Consider the following 16,279-nt stretch of genomic DNA (forward strand, 5'->3'; position numbering starts at 1 on the left):
TACTTCATTTAAAAAAAATTGTTGCTTTTCACGAGAGGCAAACAACGCGAAACCTAAACAGGTAGAGTCGGAATCCTAATTAAGGCATGCGCAGTCTTGAGCCACGAAAGGGCAGGTCTGCTCCTGAGACGCATGCGCATTAACGGTCCGTGCAGGGCTGGTCCTCCGCTGCGACGCCTGCGCATAGGTACCTCTGTCTGTGAGTTTCGTGCTGACGCATCCAGAGTGCGGCCGGCGAGTGAACGAGCGGTGATTGGTGGGTTCCGGTTCGACGAAGCATCGCCGCCGACTGGCGCTTCATCGTTGCCGCTGCCGCCGCCTGAGTGCGGAGTTCAAGAGAGCAGCATACCGAAAGGGGGCGGGCCGACATCACAGCGCTCGGCGGGGGCAAGTGGTAAAATGGTCTAAATAACGGCGGGTGTGAAATATAAAAAATCCTTTGCCTCCATGCAAATAATTCCCGGGGCTCGGCCTGGGCTTCGAGGGAGCAGCAACATCCCGAGACAAGGAGCCTTGGACTGTGGATTATCAGGGTTTTAAGCCAGTGAGAAAGAGAAGGTGGGGTCGTGAGAAGGATAGCGGAGCCCATCAGCCAGCTCTGCTCGGCTGTTTCAGTATAAATTGGCTTCATCGGCGACGGCTGCAATTTTTCATTGTGTCTTATGTGTTGAATCCTTTTGCCGATCTACACAGGGACAGTTTTATTAATTTCTCCGATTGGAGAGTTTTTAACTTTGCATTTTCATTCTTAAATTTTCTGATTTTTAATTATCGACCATGGCCGACGACGACGTCCTGTTTGAAGATGTGTATGAGCTGTGTGAAGTGATTGGCAAGTAAGTGTCTTTCAAATGTATTAAAGTAGAAATAAAACTGCACTTAGAAAATGATGTCTTTGATAATGGATTTCATTCGTGGATTTACCAGGGAGGCCTCTTGTCTTTTTCCGATGGATTACTGGGCAAAACCGATTTGTTTTTTTTACATGTCCACTTTGAATTTAATTTCAACAAAATATATAAGCTTTGGATCTAGAAGCAAATCATATTTATTTAAAAACGATTTTTAATGTGGTGGACCTGTCGATGTAGATGTTTATATTTACTTTTTCAAAAACTGAAATTAAGAATGAATTTGGAAACGCTGCAATGACTGGATATTATCTTTTGTATCTGAATGCTTTCTTGTGGAGCGGTGCAGCAAATTGATTTTCCCATATAATAAGAATAACAGGTTCTTTCTCGGAAAAGATAAAAATTTCTACTGTTAGCTCCTGCTTTGATATGCGACATTATAATGTGAGTCAAAAAGCGTATTGTTTTGATAGCTTTTAATGGACCATACCATTTCTCTGAACCGAATTTAAGAATACTCTTCTTTGCCAGGACAGAAAAATTACACTAATGAAGTCGTTGTCCTAATGCAATTCGTTTATATTATATAACGATGACTATAATACATCAGCAAACTTTTAATTGTTTCAAATTTTTATTAAACTTATAATGCCATTCGGGATGGATCGAACTGCTTTTTTTAAATTCTCGATCATGGAGTTTGTGCATTTACGACCATAAATACACATTTTGAATCTCATTTACGTTTTAATTTAGAGCTTTCTGGAGAAATATTTACTTTTAATTATGACCCATATGTTGCAATTGCTTTCTGTTTTCATTGGCTGATAGAACACGTTTGCAGCGTTGGATGATATGCTTTTTCAGTCATTGAAAGTAAAGTTTATCATGTCTTGAAATACGTATTTTAGGTGGTTTTATTTGATTTGTTTAGGTCTTTACTTTCTTGAAAATAACCTGTGAAGATTGCTGATCCAAGCAATTTATAATGAAAGCTCCGAAACAGTGATCAATGATCAAAGTACTATTAAAAGTTTTCAAAATACCTGTTGGGTATACTTTTTAAAATTTTGCTGTTCAAAGTATACAAATACTTTGTATTTGAAACGTATGTAATAGATTCAGTTGACATAATATTGAGTAGTTCTTGTACATAATTTCAATAGGCAATCTCTCTCTCCACATTTCTCTTTGAAATATGTGCCAATAGACCATTGATTTGTTTTTAGTTCCAGGTGTGACTTCCTTCTGTATGGTTGAGAGAGTACCATTATAAAGATGTACCTGCTTTTGTTATAGCCATGCCTTGACAAGTAATAATGATAGCTGGAATATTTTTGTGTTCCTGTGAAATGATAAAAAGACTTGCATTGAAATAGTATTTTAAAATTTTATATAATCGAAATTGAACAATAAATACTATTGCACTCACTGTTGTAATGTCCACATTCAAATGCACTTTCCTTTATATACACAATTAAACTTCTTTTCCATCAAATTCCTTTTGATTGTACAATAGAATCAAGGCATGATTACAGCACACTGAGCCCACTTAGCTCATCATGTAGCAATCACAGTTACTGCTAAGTGTTTGCTTTATAATTTTTGCCCTGTCAATTGTGATATAAATTTGGACAAAATGAATATGTATGAATCTGTGTTGTAGTCTTTTGACAGATGCAAGTATGATGTTTGCAAGATTTACAATTCCAGTCCCTAAACTTGACTTCTCTAACTTTGTTTTACTCTTGAAGCAAACTCTGCAATAAATGGCAGTATCCTGAATTTCCTTCCTCTCCATCACTGGTAACCACATTTTGAGCAGTTTTGATGTTCCCTCTGTGAATCCCTTTTGCATCTCCAACACATTTTCTCTGATCTTTGTGAACTCCTTAACCTACCTCCTTGAACACAATTATTGTGTATCCTAATGTTTCCATTTTTTTTGCCCACAATCTGGTTATTTCTAAAGACTTCTGTGAGGAATTTTACTGCATAAGAGCTGTTAAAAAATTGTATTAAAATCTCTGTCTTAAGCCTTTGAAGTAAGCTTGAGGATTTTTAGTTGTTTTTTCCATGAAGAAAAAAAATGGTCAGTTTAATACTGGACTGTGTTTATAGAGTTACAGGTGCAGTCATTCAAGACAAAGTTGAATCTTGTGGAAAAGTGATAGGATTGCAGAGACAGATGGCATAAAGAGTTGAATAAGTTTATCAAAATGTTTCTTTTGTCAACCAGAATAATTACAAATCTTTGTGCACTTCTTAACCTACCTCCTGTAGGAGACAAATTGTCAAATGACGTCTTTTATAAACCTACCAATTCCCACAGTTATTTTGACTATATCTCTTATCACCCTCTTCTCCCTTTTCTCAGTTCCTTTGCTTCCACCACATCTGTTCCTAGAAATTCAGGCTTCCTTTCCAGAAAATTCAGAAAAGTTCTCTTTCAAAGATCGTGATTTCCCTTCTTCCACTCTTGATGCTGCCCTCACCCATGTCTCCTCCATTTCCCAAACATCTGCATTCACCCCATCTTCCCGCCGCTTTTACAATGACAGTTCCTCTTGTCCAACACCATGAGCCTCTGCGTCCAACGCATCATCCTCCGCAGTTTCCAGCATCTCCAGAGGGATCCTACCACGAAACATATTTTTACCTCCCGTCTCCCTCTGCTTTTCATAGGAGTCGCTTCCTCTGCAATTCCTTTGTCTATTCGTTCCTTCCTACGAATCTCCCCCCCCCCCCCAGCTCATCCTTGTAAGCAGCTTAATCTGCCCACCTGGCTACACCTGCCCATTCACCTCCTCCCTCACCTCCATTCAGTGTCCCAAGCAATCCTTTCAGGTGAGGCAGCACCTTGCATGTGAATCTGCTAGGATCATCATCTGTTATCGATGCAGCCTCCTACATTGGTGAGACCCATCATCAATTGGGGAACTTGTTAAACGAGTACCTGCACTTCATCTGCCAAAGTGGAACTTCTCTGTGGCCAAGCATTCTAATTCTGATTCCCATTTTGATATGTCAGTCCAAGACCTTTTCTCGTGCCAAGATGAGGCCACCTTTGGGGTGGAGGAGAAAACACCTGATATTCCAATCTGGGTACCCTCCAAGCTGATCGGTTTCTCCTGATATAAAAATCTTATTTCCCTCCCTCTCTCCCCTCCTCTTCTATTCACCACTCTGGCCTTTTTACCTCTTCTCACCTACCTATTACTTCCCCAGGGTCCTCTCCTTCCCTTTCGCCTATGGTCCACTCTCCTCTCCTATCAGATTCTTCCTTCTCCAGCCCTTTACCTTTTCCTTCCACCCACCTGGCTTCACCTATCACCTAGCCAGCCACCTTCCCTTTCTCTCCCCCACCCTTTTATTCTGGCTTCTACCTCCTTCCTTTTCAGTCCTGAAGAAGGGCTTCAGCACGAAATGTTGTCTGTTTATTCATTTCCACAGATGCTGTCTGACCTGAGTTCCTCCAGCATGTTGTTATGTATATCTTTGGATTTCCAGCATCTGCAAGCTTTCTCATGTTTATAACTATTGATTTGATTTTTAACGTGCATTTCATTGTAATGAGATTAAATCTTTGTTCATTTGCAACTCAGTTTTTTTTCATTGCACCCTTAAAGTGTTTAAAATTTTGTTGACATTACGTCTTATCAGATTGGCTTGACACGTGCAACAAGGAGTGATGCTAAGCTTCAGGTGCTCCTTCAGTAATGTGATTGTAAATGGTATGCAGTGAAGCAGTTATTTCTCTGTAATGTCACCAGCATTGCACTTTAAAATACAGGCAGGTCTTAAACACAAAATATTCTGCAGATGCTGGGGTCACGGCAACACTCACAACAAGCTGGAGGAACTCAGCAGGTCGGGCAGCATCTGTGGAAACGATCAGTCAACGTTTCGGGCTGAGACCCTTCATCAGGACTGAAAAGGGAAGGGGCAGAGGCCCTATAAAGAAGGTGGGGGGAGGGTGGGAAGGAGAAGACTAGTAGGTTCCAGGTGAAAAACCAGTAAGAGGAAAGATAAAGGGGTGGGGGAGGGGATAGGCAGGAAAGGTGAAGAAAGAATAGGGGGAAACACAAAGGGTAGTAGAAGGAGGCGGAACCATGAGGGAGGTGATAGGCAGCTGGGGGAGGGGGCAGAGTGACATAGGGACAGGGGAAGGGAGGGTGAGAGAATTACCAGAAGTTGGAGAATTCTATGTTCATACCAGGGGGCTGGAAACTACCTGAACGGTATAGGAGGTGTTGCTCCTCCAACCTGAGTTTAACCTCATCATGACAGTAGAGGAGGCCATGTATGGACAGATCCGAATGGGAATGTGAAGCAGAGTTGAAGTGGGTGGCAACCGGGAGATCTTGTCTGTTGTGGTGGACGGAGCGGAGGTGCTCGACGAAGCGGTTCACCAATGTAGAGGAGGCCGCAATGGGAGCACCGGATGCAATCGATGACCCCAGCAGACTCACAAGTGGAGTGTTGCCTCACCTGGAAGGACTGTTTGGGGCCCTGAATGGTGGCAAGAGAGGAGGTATAGGGACAGGTTTAGCACTTGCACTTACAGCTGGGTGGGGGATCCGTGGGGAGGGATGTGTGGACCAGGGAGTCGCGGAGGGAACAATCCCTGCGGAAAGCGGGGAGGGGTGGAGAGGGAAAGATGTGCTTAGTGGTGGGGTCCTGTTGAAAGAGACGGAAGTTGCGGAGGATAATGTGCTGGATCCGGAGGCTGGTGGGGTGGTAGGTGAGGACAAGGGAAACTCTGACCCTGTTGCGGTTGCGGGAGGATGGGGCGAGGGCCGAAGTGCGGGAAATGGAGGAGATGCGGGTGAGGGCATCATTGATAAGGGCAGAAGGGAAACCACGATCCTTAAAGAAAGAGGACATTTGAGATGTCCTAGAACAGAAAGCCTCATCGTGGGAGCAGTTGCGGCAGAGACGAGCAACTGGGAATAGGGAATGGCATTTTTGCATGTGGCGGGGTGGGAAGAGGTATAGTTGAGGTAGTTATGAGAGTCAGTGGGCTTATAGAAGGTGTCAGTGGACAGTCTGTCTCCAGAGATAGAGAGCGAGAGATTGAGAAAGGGGAGAGAAGTGTCTGAGATAGACCACGTGAATTTGAGGGCTGGGTGAAAGTTTGAAGTAAAGTCGATGAAATTGATGAGCTCACCATGGGTGCAGGAAGTAGTATCAATGTAGTCGTCGATGTAGCGAAGGAAAAGTTGGGGAGCAGTACCAGTATAGGTTTGGAGCACAGACTGTTCCATATAACCAACGAAGAGGCAGGCATAGCTGGGGCCCATGGGAGTGCCCATAGCTACACCCTTGGTCTGAAGAAAGTTTGAAGAGCCAAAAGAGAAGTTATTAAGTGTGAGTACCAGTTCTGCCAACCAGAGGAGGGTAGTGGTGGTGGGGAACTGGTGTGGTCTATTGACCAGAAAGTAGTGGAGGGCTTTGAGGCCTTTTTGATGGGGAATAGAGGTGTATAAGGATTGGACATCCAGAGTGAAAATGAAGTGGTCGGGACTGGGGAACTGTAAGTTATTGAAGAGGTGGAGGGTGTGGGATGTATCCGGGATGTAGGTGGGGATGGACTGAACTATGGGTGACAAAATGGAGTCCAGGTAGGCAGATACAAGTTCGGTGGGGCAGAATCAGGCAGAAACTATGGGTCTACCGGGACAATCAGTCTTGTGGTTCTTGGGGAAGAGGTAAAACCAAGCAGTACGGTGTGTGGGAATTATGGGATGGAAGGTCTTCAGAGTTGATAAGGGCAGTGATGGTACGGGAGACAACAGTCAAATCTTTCTGTTTTTAATTCTGGAAAGTGAACAATACTTTTATCTTTAAAGGTTTGGTTGCAATGCTGACAGAACTCTGAAAATTTCAATTGACACTTGGTATGCTGAAATGGAAGAAGTCAACTTCAGTATGTGGGCTAAGAAGTTTAGAGTAAACTTCAGAAAGTAGGCTCAGGTGACTGAAGGCCTGTATGGTAATCCTAAAATAAAAGTAAGAGAAATATAGCAGAAAGTGGAGACAGATTGATCTCATTAGAGGAAGTGAAAAGAAAATCCATATATGGAGCTGGTCAAGCATTGCCTAGATTGACTAGGATAGTAGATGGAGGAGAACGATGGTATAGTCAGTGTGACATAAACTGGAGAGATTTGAGATGGGCTATAAGAATAATGTGCTGCACTTGAGGTGATAATTTATGGCCTCTGGAGCTACTTTGGTTCTTTGGCACAAAATTGCAGGGGCTTATACGTGAGGTAAGATGGCAAGAATCTGGAAGACAACAGGAGCCTTCAAGAAGAAATGGAAAATTGTTTGTAATGGTAGTTTCAAAATTAGAAAAATCAGTAGATGTCTTGGACATGAATCATAAGGAACTGGGGTATCATTGAAGAAGATAAAAGTTGTACAATTGTTTACCTTGTAACATGTAAAAGTATAAATTGGATTGCTAGGTTAAATATCAATATTGAACTGCAATTTATTGGAAGTGGGCATGGTGGTAGCTGGGGATGGCACTTGCAGTTCGAGTATTTGAGTAGACATTGACTTTAGTGGTTAATGGTTTGGTGATGGAGTGTTGGATGCATTCAAACCTGTAATCCCTGAATTTGAGAAATGAAGACTAGTCACTGGTAGGAAAATGACCACTAAGTTTAAGGGAAAAAAAAAAATTTTAAATGAGGACCAAATGATCAAAGTCAAAGGAGGAATTGCTTGGCCAAGTGGTCTCCTGTGCATGTGTCAAGGCAGATAAATGTCTATTATAATTCAAAGGCTATATATTGGGAGTTTTAAATAACTGCTGTATTGACTTGAGACACAAGTAGTTTGAAAATAGATGTGGATGATGGAAATTGTTTAATATGGTTGAGACCATAAATGTGGAAATAAGTTTTCAGGGGTGGAGTTGAGCTTGTTTGGGGAGGAGATGGAGAGTAGATGGATGGAAGTGAAATAAGAGGGCAAGGAGAGTTATGTTCACATTTGAAAAAATATTAGATGAGGAATAATGTATTGATTGATGGATATTTTCTTATAATAAGGGTTGAGTGAGAAAGAATGAATAGTTTGAACGTGAGGCTTGAAGGTGGAACAAATGTTCAGAGAAGGTACCACCAGAGGATCAGGAAAGAGTTGTGTTTTCACCTTAAAGTTACCCATGTGGAACAAATATTTCAGGAGATATGTTACCTAATTAGAAAGTTGCAAATATTTTTGCACCAAATGATTCTACACTGGGTCTGCTCATGAGTGATGGGACCTCCAAAGTACCACATGATTAACATAAAGCCCTGACTTGGCAAATGAGGAATTCGTGGATGGTGGACTGTGAGCTGTCTTCTGGTTAGCTTCGTTTCTATTATGTAGTGTTTGGTATGAGTCAATCCTTGCTGGCCGATGGTGTGGTGGCATCTGCACCGGACTTCAAGGCGGGTGGTCCTGGGGGTTCGAATCTGGCTAGCTTCTTGCACACTTTCCATTCATGCTGGGTTGAGCATTATGCTCGCAACTCAGCCCTGTTTTTTTTTAACAAAAAGAAAACAAATGCTAAAGAAATGATAAGGTTGCTGCCTGAAGCGCCACAAAGTGCAGAGAGGAATGCTATTACGTATTTTCAGTGGTGACTGGATTATGTAGAAAAACAGATTCTATCAATGAAGCTAATAACTGGGAATGCTGAACAGTGCATGACAGCATTTAATTTTAAGTAAAATCTATAATGATAGATTTTAACTTTTAATTTATTATTGGTATTGTATTTGCATCTGTAAATTGTGGGTACAAATCTCATTAGAGATTTGAATACAAATCTCAGTTGAGCAACTGTTGGAAAAGCAATGCAATACCAACAACAAATTTAAAATTGTGGTCTATAATGGATTCAGGTGGATGTAAAAGATCTATGACACAATTTTGAAGTAGAAAAAGTGGAAAATGGCAAATTATTTTTTGGTCAAGATATTTATTTAACAACAGGTATATCTGAGCACTGAGTAGTATCTTTCAGCCATCATTACAGATTTTTCCATGACTTTCAGAGTGTCCTATTCCACATTCATATTGGAAGGACGTGGTATTGTGGTCTGGAGCAAATAACCAGATATAGTAAAACATCCTTGCACTAGTGCTAACATATCCTTTCCTAAAGAATAATGACCCAAAAGTACACTGTACTCTAATCTAAATAACATTTACCTAATTCTGTTTGCTCTTGTATTCTTTGTGTTGATCATCAAGGGTAAATGTCATGGATATCACCTTGACTATATAATTTACTTGCTCGTCAGTGGATTTCCACACCAATGTTTGTCAGTTCCTCTACATTTATGAGTTATTCCCTTGTTTCCCTCCACAACTGCATTATCTTGCTTCTCTGGATTGAATGTCATTTGTCTTGTTTTGCCCATCTAAACACTCCTGTGTTATCTTTCTGCAACCTAAAGCTTCCTTCCTATCAACTGCAGTAGCAATTTAGTATCATTAATACATATCTTAATCATAGCTGATATATCAAATTATTTAGGAAAGCATGGGCAATTTTGTCCCTTGAAATTGCTCCACCTTACAGTAATGTTCTGATTGACCTTAGCTCAGTTTATTTCATTTACCCATAACCATTCCCAATTGATCCCAAATCTATCTGTGTTAGCCTTGAATTATTTAATTTTTGGGGATAATTAATTCAAAACTTTAAAGACCCTCTATTTCCATCTTAATCAGCTAACCTCTTATTTTGTGTTTATGTTCACTTGTTCAAGCTTACTCAGAGTCATTGGTTTCAATAAAACCACTAGATCCATTTTCAAAATAACCTTCCTTCTAAACTACAGATTGCATAGTTCTCAGAGGTGTCTGACGACCTCCAAATCATACAAATTAACTCACTTTTCTGAACTTCCAATGTAAATATATATTTCAATAAACAAAAAATTCTTCAGATGCTGGAAATCCAGAGCAACGTGCAGAAAATGCTGGGGGAACTCAGCAGGACAGTGGCATCTATGGAAATGAATAAATACTTGACATTTTGGGCCGAGGCCACCTTCTGGACTGGAAAGGAAGGGGGAAGATGCCCAAATTTTTAAAAAATGTGGGGGAGCGGGAGGAGGATAGCTAAAAAGTGATAAGTGAAGTTGGGTGAGTAGGAAAGGTAAATGGATAGAGAGGAAGGATAGAGGAGAGTAAACGATGTGAGAAAGTGAAGGACGGGCACCAGGAAGGTGATAGGTGAGAAGCGTAAGAGGTCAGAGTGGGTAATAGAAGAAGAGGGAAGTAAAGCCAAATGCAAATTGGAAGAACAGAGCCTCATTCTGCTTGGCCGGCTGACAGCTTAATGCTCTGTGCATTTAGTTTTCTAATTATAGCTAACCAACACCCCCTATGTTCCTTCCCGTCTCCTACCAGTCTACCCATTGCTTTTCCCCTTTTGTTCTCCTTTTCCTTTCCTTAATCTGCCCCTCCCAGGTACCTACTCATTACCCTTTCCCACCTGATTCCAGCTGCCTGTCAGCCACATAACTCTCCACCTGATGTTGTTGTTCTGTGCTTCAACTTCCCATGCCCTGTTTGTCCCATCTGCCTGCTGACTTTCCAAGTTCACGTTTATTGTCATTCAACCATATACATGTACACCACCAAACGAAACAACATGCAAACCAAGGTGCACAACACAGTAATATTACCACAAATAAGTAAACTAATACTAAAATATTCCAGAAGATTGACATTGAGCATAAGTTGCATTTATGACACAAGTTATAAAGTAAGCAGCATAATGTTACTGGCATTTCATACATGCTGAGACCTGGGCTCACCACCATTTATTTTCACTTACCAGCCTTTGTCTCACCTCTCCATTACATTTCTGGCTTCCCACATTCTCAGCCACGATGCAGAGTCTCAAATCAAAACATTGACCATCCCTTTGCCTTTGTATCCACAGATGAGCAGCATCTCAAGATTGAAGGATGAATGTACCTTGAACTGTGAGATGCTGATCAACTCGTTGAGTTCATCTGCTACTTTTCCCTTTAGATTTCAGTGTCTGCAGTTGCTTGGATCTTTTGTTTCAAAAATATTTTATTTAGCATGTGGTAATGAGGAATTGAGGATATAAAAAATCATTTTGAACTATGTAACCTCTGGCTAAAAGAATAATGGGGACTGAACAGGAATTTTTGAACTGAAGTAAACTCTGTCTTCAGCAGTTAGCAAAAAACCCGGCTTATACCAGTTCTCTCTTAATTTGCAAAGAGACATTGAGAATTTGAATGAATATCCATCTGTAATTAAGTCAGGGCCTAGCAAAGGGAATAACTGATAGGACTGGACAGCACATCCATCTGTAATTAAACCTTGATTTAGTGGACTCTCTTATCTGTAACTAAATTTTGCACCAACAGACTTGGTGGATGTACCAGTTCAAATGACATCTTGCAACAGTAATGTATGGGACTTACTATGTATAAATATACGGCTGTAACCTGACTAAGTGAGCTCACTTGTCGGATGGTGGCAGTAATTACGTGCATTCCCTTTGACAACTGGGTCTCCAACTCCTGCAAGAGGATGCGCAATATACTATTGTAACTATAAGAAGCTGGTTTCCCGAGTTTTATTCAAATTCGACTTTTAACAGTAATGAGCAACATGATGGCGCCCATGAGGTTTTGACTTCTACTTTATAACTAATGTGTAATGGCTACTCCTATTGGTAATGATATTTGGATCCCAATTGTTTTCAATTTGTATTAATTACCTAGGCCAAAAATAATAGCAGTGATGTCACAGCAACACACAAAATGCTGGAGGTACTTGGCAGGCCAGGCAGCATATATTGAAAAGAGCACTGTCGATGTTTTGGGGTGAAACCCTGCGGCAGGTCAGTAACCCTGTCAGATTTGATTGTTTTTGATCCTCCTTCAGGATCAATAATGACTGGCTTATGCTCCAGGACAGGAGTGACTGGCAGGACTATTGGGTGGTATCTCTGATTTGCTGTACCCCTGATGTTGTCTAGACAACTTGCTGTTCTCAGTATCCTCCTATATGCTCCTCCTTAACTTTGAGCAGCCCTAGACCAGAATTCTTGGAATCATTAGGGGTGTTGCATTTTTGTCATGAAAGGCTTTGAGCTTATCCTTGAATATTTTTCTCTATCAGCTTTGATAATCTCTTCCTGTTGCAGAGAGGGTCTTGGAATAGGGAGTCACATGGGATATACATGAATGACATGGCCTGATCAACAAAGTCTAGTGGGTATAATTCAGGACCACTAATAAGAGCAGTCAATATAGATGATAATGATGATGACTTATGGAAAGATATAATTTGGTTCTGACCAAATAACCACGCACAATACATATCTTCCCTTCAGGTACCCCTTCAGAATCAGAATGATTGTCCTCTCCAGTGCTTTGAGTCAGAATCAGGTTTAATATCACCAGCATATGTTGTGAAATTTGCTGTTTTTCAGCAGCAGTACAATGCAATACATAATAAAAATCTAAATTACAGACAGAAATAAAAATATTAAATTGAATAAGTAGTGCAAAAAGAGCTAGCATACATGGGTTCATTGTCCATTCACAAATCTCATGACAGAGGGGAATGAGCTGTTCCTGAAACTCCTCTGGTTCCTGTACCACCACCTTGATGGAATAAGGAAGGGCAAATGGGTTTTAACTCAGCTAAGTGTGAGCGTCAAAATCAGGTTTAATATTAATGGAATATGTTGTTAAATTTGTTTTGCAACTGCAGTACATTACAATACATAATAAAAAGCTATAAATTACAATAAGTACATACTTAAGAACAGAAAATTAAGTAGTGCAAAATGACAAAAAATACTAAGGTAGTTTTCATGGGTTCATTATTCATTTAGATAACTGGCAGAGAGGAAGAAGCTGTTTCTGAAACATTGTGTCTCTTCAGGAAACAATGAGAAAAGGGCATGTCCTGGGTGATGGGGGGTCCTTAATGATGGATGCCGACTTGTTGAGGTGTCCTGGATTCTGGGGAGGCGAGTGCCTGTGATGGTTGAGTGTACAACTTTCTGCAGCTTTTTCCGATCCTGTCCAGTAGCCCTTCAGTGCCAAATGGTGATGCAACCAGTTAGAATGCTCTCCACAGTACATTGGTAGAAATTTGTAAGAGTCTTCAGTGACATACTAAGTCTCCACAAACTCCTAATGAAATATAGATGCTATTATGCTGCCTTTGTAATTAGATCAATATATTGGGACCAGGATAGATCTTCAGAGATGTTTACACCCAGGAACTTGAAACTGCTCACCCTTTCCACTACTGATGATCTGATCGTACGTGTTCCCTCGACTTCTCCTCGTTAAGTCTACAATTGATTCTTTAGTCTTACTGATGTTGAATACAAGGTTGTAAAATTAATTTGTAATTCAAAACTGTCAATTTAGATTGAGAAAATTAAAAAGGGAAATTGCTAGGAAAAAAAAATTTCAGCAGGCCAGGCAGCATCTATGAAAAGTAAAACAGTTAATGTGTCAGGTTAAAGACCTTTTAATATGAATTAGATTCTGAAGTAGCTGATAAGGCCAATGTAGAATCCACATACTCTTTCTCAAATTGCGTACAAAGTACATGAAGGAACAGGTCGCTGAGTACCGCGGGAAATGCTGCAATCCTTTGTCTCAGTGGTCCACCCTATGTTCCTGAAAGGCATTTGTTCCCAATGCCATCCTAATGTGCTCTCCATTTTAATTGGTGATAGGCAGGGATTCTCACAAATTAGTGATGGGAATCTGTGAGAACAACCCTGAATCATTTCCTCTACCTTGACAGTTCCTTGCTGTGATGGAGCTTATAGTAGTGTGTTTGTTTCAGGATTCTGATATCAGACATGCCATTAATGTGGCCTGTCCATTGCAGCCTACTGATAGTTCGTGATGCTGTGGATGTCAGCCTGGCATAACATGCTGAGATTGGTTCACTTATCCTGCCAGGAAGACGTTAGTGACAGCATTAGTGGTACATCTCTAGTACATTGAGGTGTCTGCTTCTACAGCAAGGTGGGATCATTTGCCTGCTTGATCTTCAGACATGTTTTTCACAGATGGTAAGATCACAGCACAGACTCCTAGAATTTCCTGTCCTCTAGGTGACAGTAAGTGAAAGAGTCTGGATCAGCCATGACCCTGGAGGAGCTGACTGGCTCCATCTGTTCTCCTGGCATAAATAAAACTCCAAGAAGTGATGGTTTACCAGCACAGCTGTACTTTGCTCTGTGGGACTGGATGGTCCAGGACTTGTTGGAGATGTATAATGCTGTGCTTCTGGCAGGCAGCATGTCACACTCCATGAGGGGAAGGGTATGGTTACCCTCAAAACAAGAAAAAAGGTGGGGGGAATTGGAGATCCATTTCCCTGTTGTATGTGGAATGTAAGATCCTGTGCAAGACCATTGCAAGCTGGGACAGGTGACCCACCCATCCCTGTGCTCTGCCTGGGGGGAAAATCTTTGACAACCTTGCACTGCTCAGGGACTCTATCACTTGTATGAGGACAGAGAAGTAGATAATTGGTTAGCGGTTAGCTTGGACTAGGAGAAGGCCTTCAATAGAATATCTCACACATATACATACAGTGCTTTCATGTTTTATTGTTAGTGAAGCATCCCCACAGCATGATGCAACCACCACCATGCTTCACGGTAGGGATGGTGTGTTTTTGATGACATGCAGTGTTTGGTTTACATCAAGCATGGCATTTGGTCTGATGGCCAAAAAGCTCAATTCTGGTTTCATCAGACCATAGGCCCTTCTTCTAGATGATTCCAGAGTCTCCCACATGCCTTCTGGCAAACTCTAGCCAAAATTTAATTTGAGTTTCTTCAACAGTGGCTTTCTCTTTGCCACTCTTCTATAAAGCTGCAACTGGTGAAGCACGCAGGCAGCAGTTGTTGTATACGCAGGTCTCTCCCACCTCAGCCACTGAAGCTTATAACTCCTCCAGAGTGGTCATGGGTCTCTTGGTGGCCTCCCTCCCAAGTCCCCTTCTTGCATGGTCACAGTTTTTGAGGACTGCCTGCGTTCGGCAGGTTTCTAGCTGTGCCATATTCTTTCCTCTTGTATCCATCTCTTGACTTGTGCTTTTCAATAACCTATTTGCGGAGTTGCTTGGAGTCGTCTTTTGTCTTCATGGTGTAGTTTTTGCCAGGATACTGACTACCAGCAGCTGGACCTATCAAATGCAGGTGTATTTTTACTGCGATCATTTAGAACATCTTGACTGCAGATAGGTCTCCAAAAACAGATCTTCACTTAACTAATTATGTGACTTCTAAAACCTGCTGGCTCACCAGAGATGATTTGGTGTGTCATATTGAAGGGGGCGAATACTTTTGCAATCAATTATCTTGAGTTTTGTATTTGTAATTAGTTTAGATCATTTTGTAGAGATCTGTTTTCACTTTGACACAAAGGAGTCTTTATCTGTTGATCAGTGTAAAAAAAAATGCCAAATTAAATCCACTGTGATTCAATGTTGTCAGACAATAAAACATAAAAACTTCCAAGGGGGGAGAATACTTTTATAGACACAATACATGATGGACCTGCTCTCTAAAATGGTTTTGAGGTGCCAGAAACATGTTTGTAAGCGACTGCAATCTGGGGAAGAATTGCTGTTTGAGGTCCTTCCACTATTGCACCTGGAGTGGCGGAGCTGGGTGGAGAAGCCCCTCAAACAGTATTAAGGTTGTATCACCTCATGGGCAATATGAGTGGCGTGATGTTATGTTTGATTTTTTTTCTTTCAAAAGACATTAATTGACTGTATCAACCAAGAATATACAAGTTTTTTGCATTTTCTCCTTTGTATGTTTTTCTAAATGAAGTCTATTTTTTAAATAGTTGATTCACAGGTGGGCAAAGACCTTGCTGCCATTATTGGAAACAATGATGGATTTCATCATTGCTCATGTGTTTGCTCAAGTTTTCAGGCACCTTGGCCTTTACTGTTGGGAGCCATCTGATGTCATGATGACTGGTTGGCGAAGGATCATTGCTTATTTCTTATTCCATACTTCAGTGAATGTTGCCTTGTAGCTTGGCCTCTAAATATGCACCGATGCAAATGACAACTGCGTAATGCAGCTTGATGACCTGAAATTGAAATGACCTTGCTGCTGGTGTGGTGGCAATGGAACATAACATAGATGCAACCTATTTGACTCATCAAATTACTGATTTTTCTTTGTGCAATCACAATCCCCAAATCATATTTGATACATAATTTCCAACCAGTGTAGAAGTTTTATGATATAAATGGAGAAAGAACAACAAAATGCAGTGCAACTCTGATCACACAGCTGTTCATTCCTTTGGTACTGGACTGGAAGATTTTCCGAAATATTAAGTAGTAAAGGTAAA

The 16,279-nt window shown here is 41.1% G+C and overlaps 1 protein-coding gene across 8 annotated transcripts in view; it reads left to right on the plus strand.

Moving 5' to 3' along the window:
* The first annotated feature begins 222 nt into the window (after positions 1 to 222).
* caska (calcium/calmodulin-dependent serine protein kinase a) overlaps positions 223 to 16,279 on the plus strand; it is a 415,030-nt gene continuing 398,973 nt past the window's right edge. For all 8 annotated transcript variants that reach the window (XM_063050785.1, XM_063050787.1, XM_063050788.1 and 5 more), the window contains exon 1: positions 223 to 836. In XM_063050785.1, the coding sequence (XP_062906855.1) occupies positions 778 to 836 (59 nt within the window). In that variant the 5' untranslated portion in view covers positions 223 to 777. The remainder of the gene's footprint in view (positions 837 to 16,279) is intronic.

Source organism: Mobula hypostoma, chromosome 6 (assembly GCF_963921235.1).
Source record: "Mobula hypostoma chromosome 6, sMobHyp1.1, whole genome shotgun sequence".
NCBI classification, from domain to species: Eukaryota; Metazoa; Chordata; class Chondrichthyes; order Myliobatiformes; family Myliobatidae; genus Mobula; species Mobula hypostoma.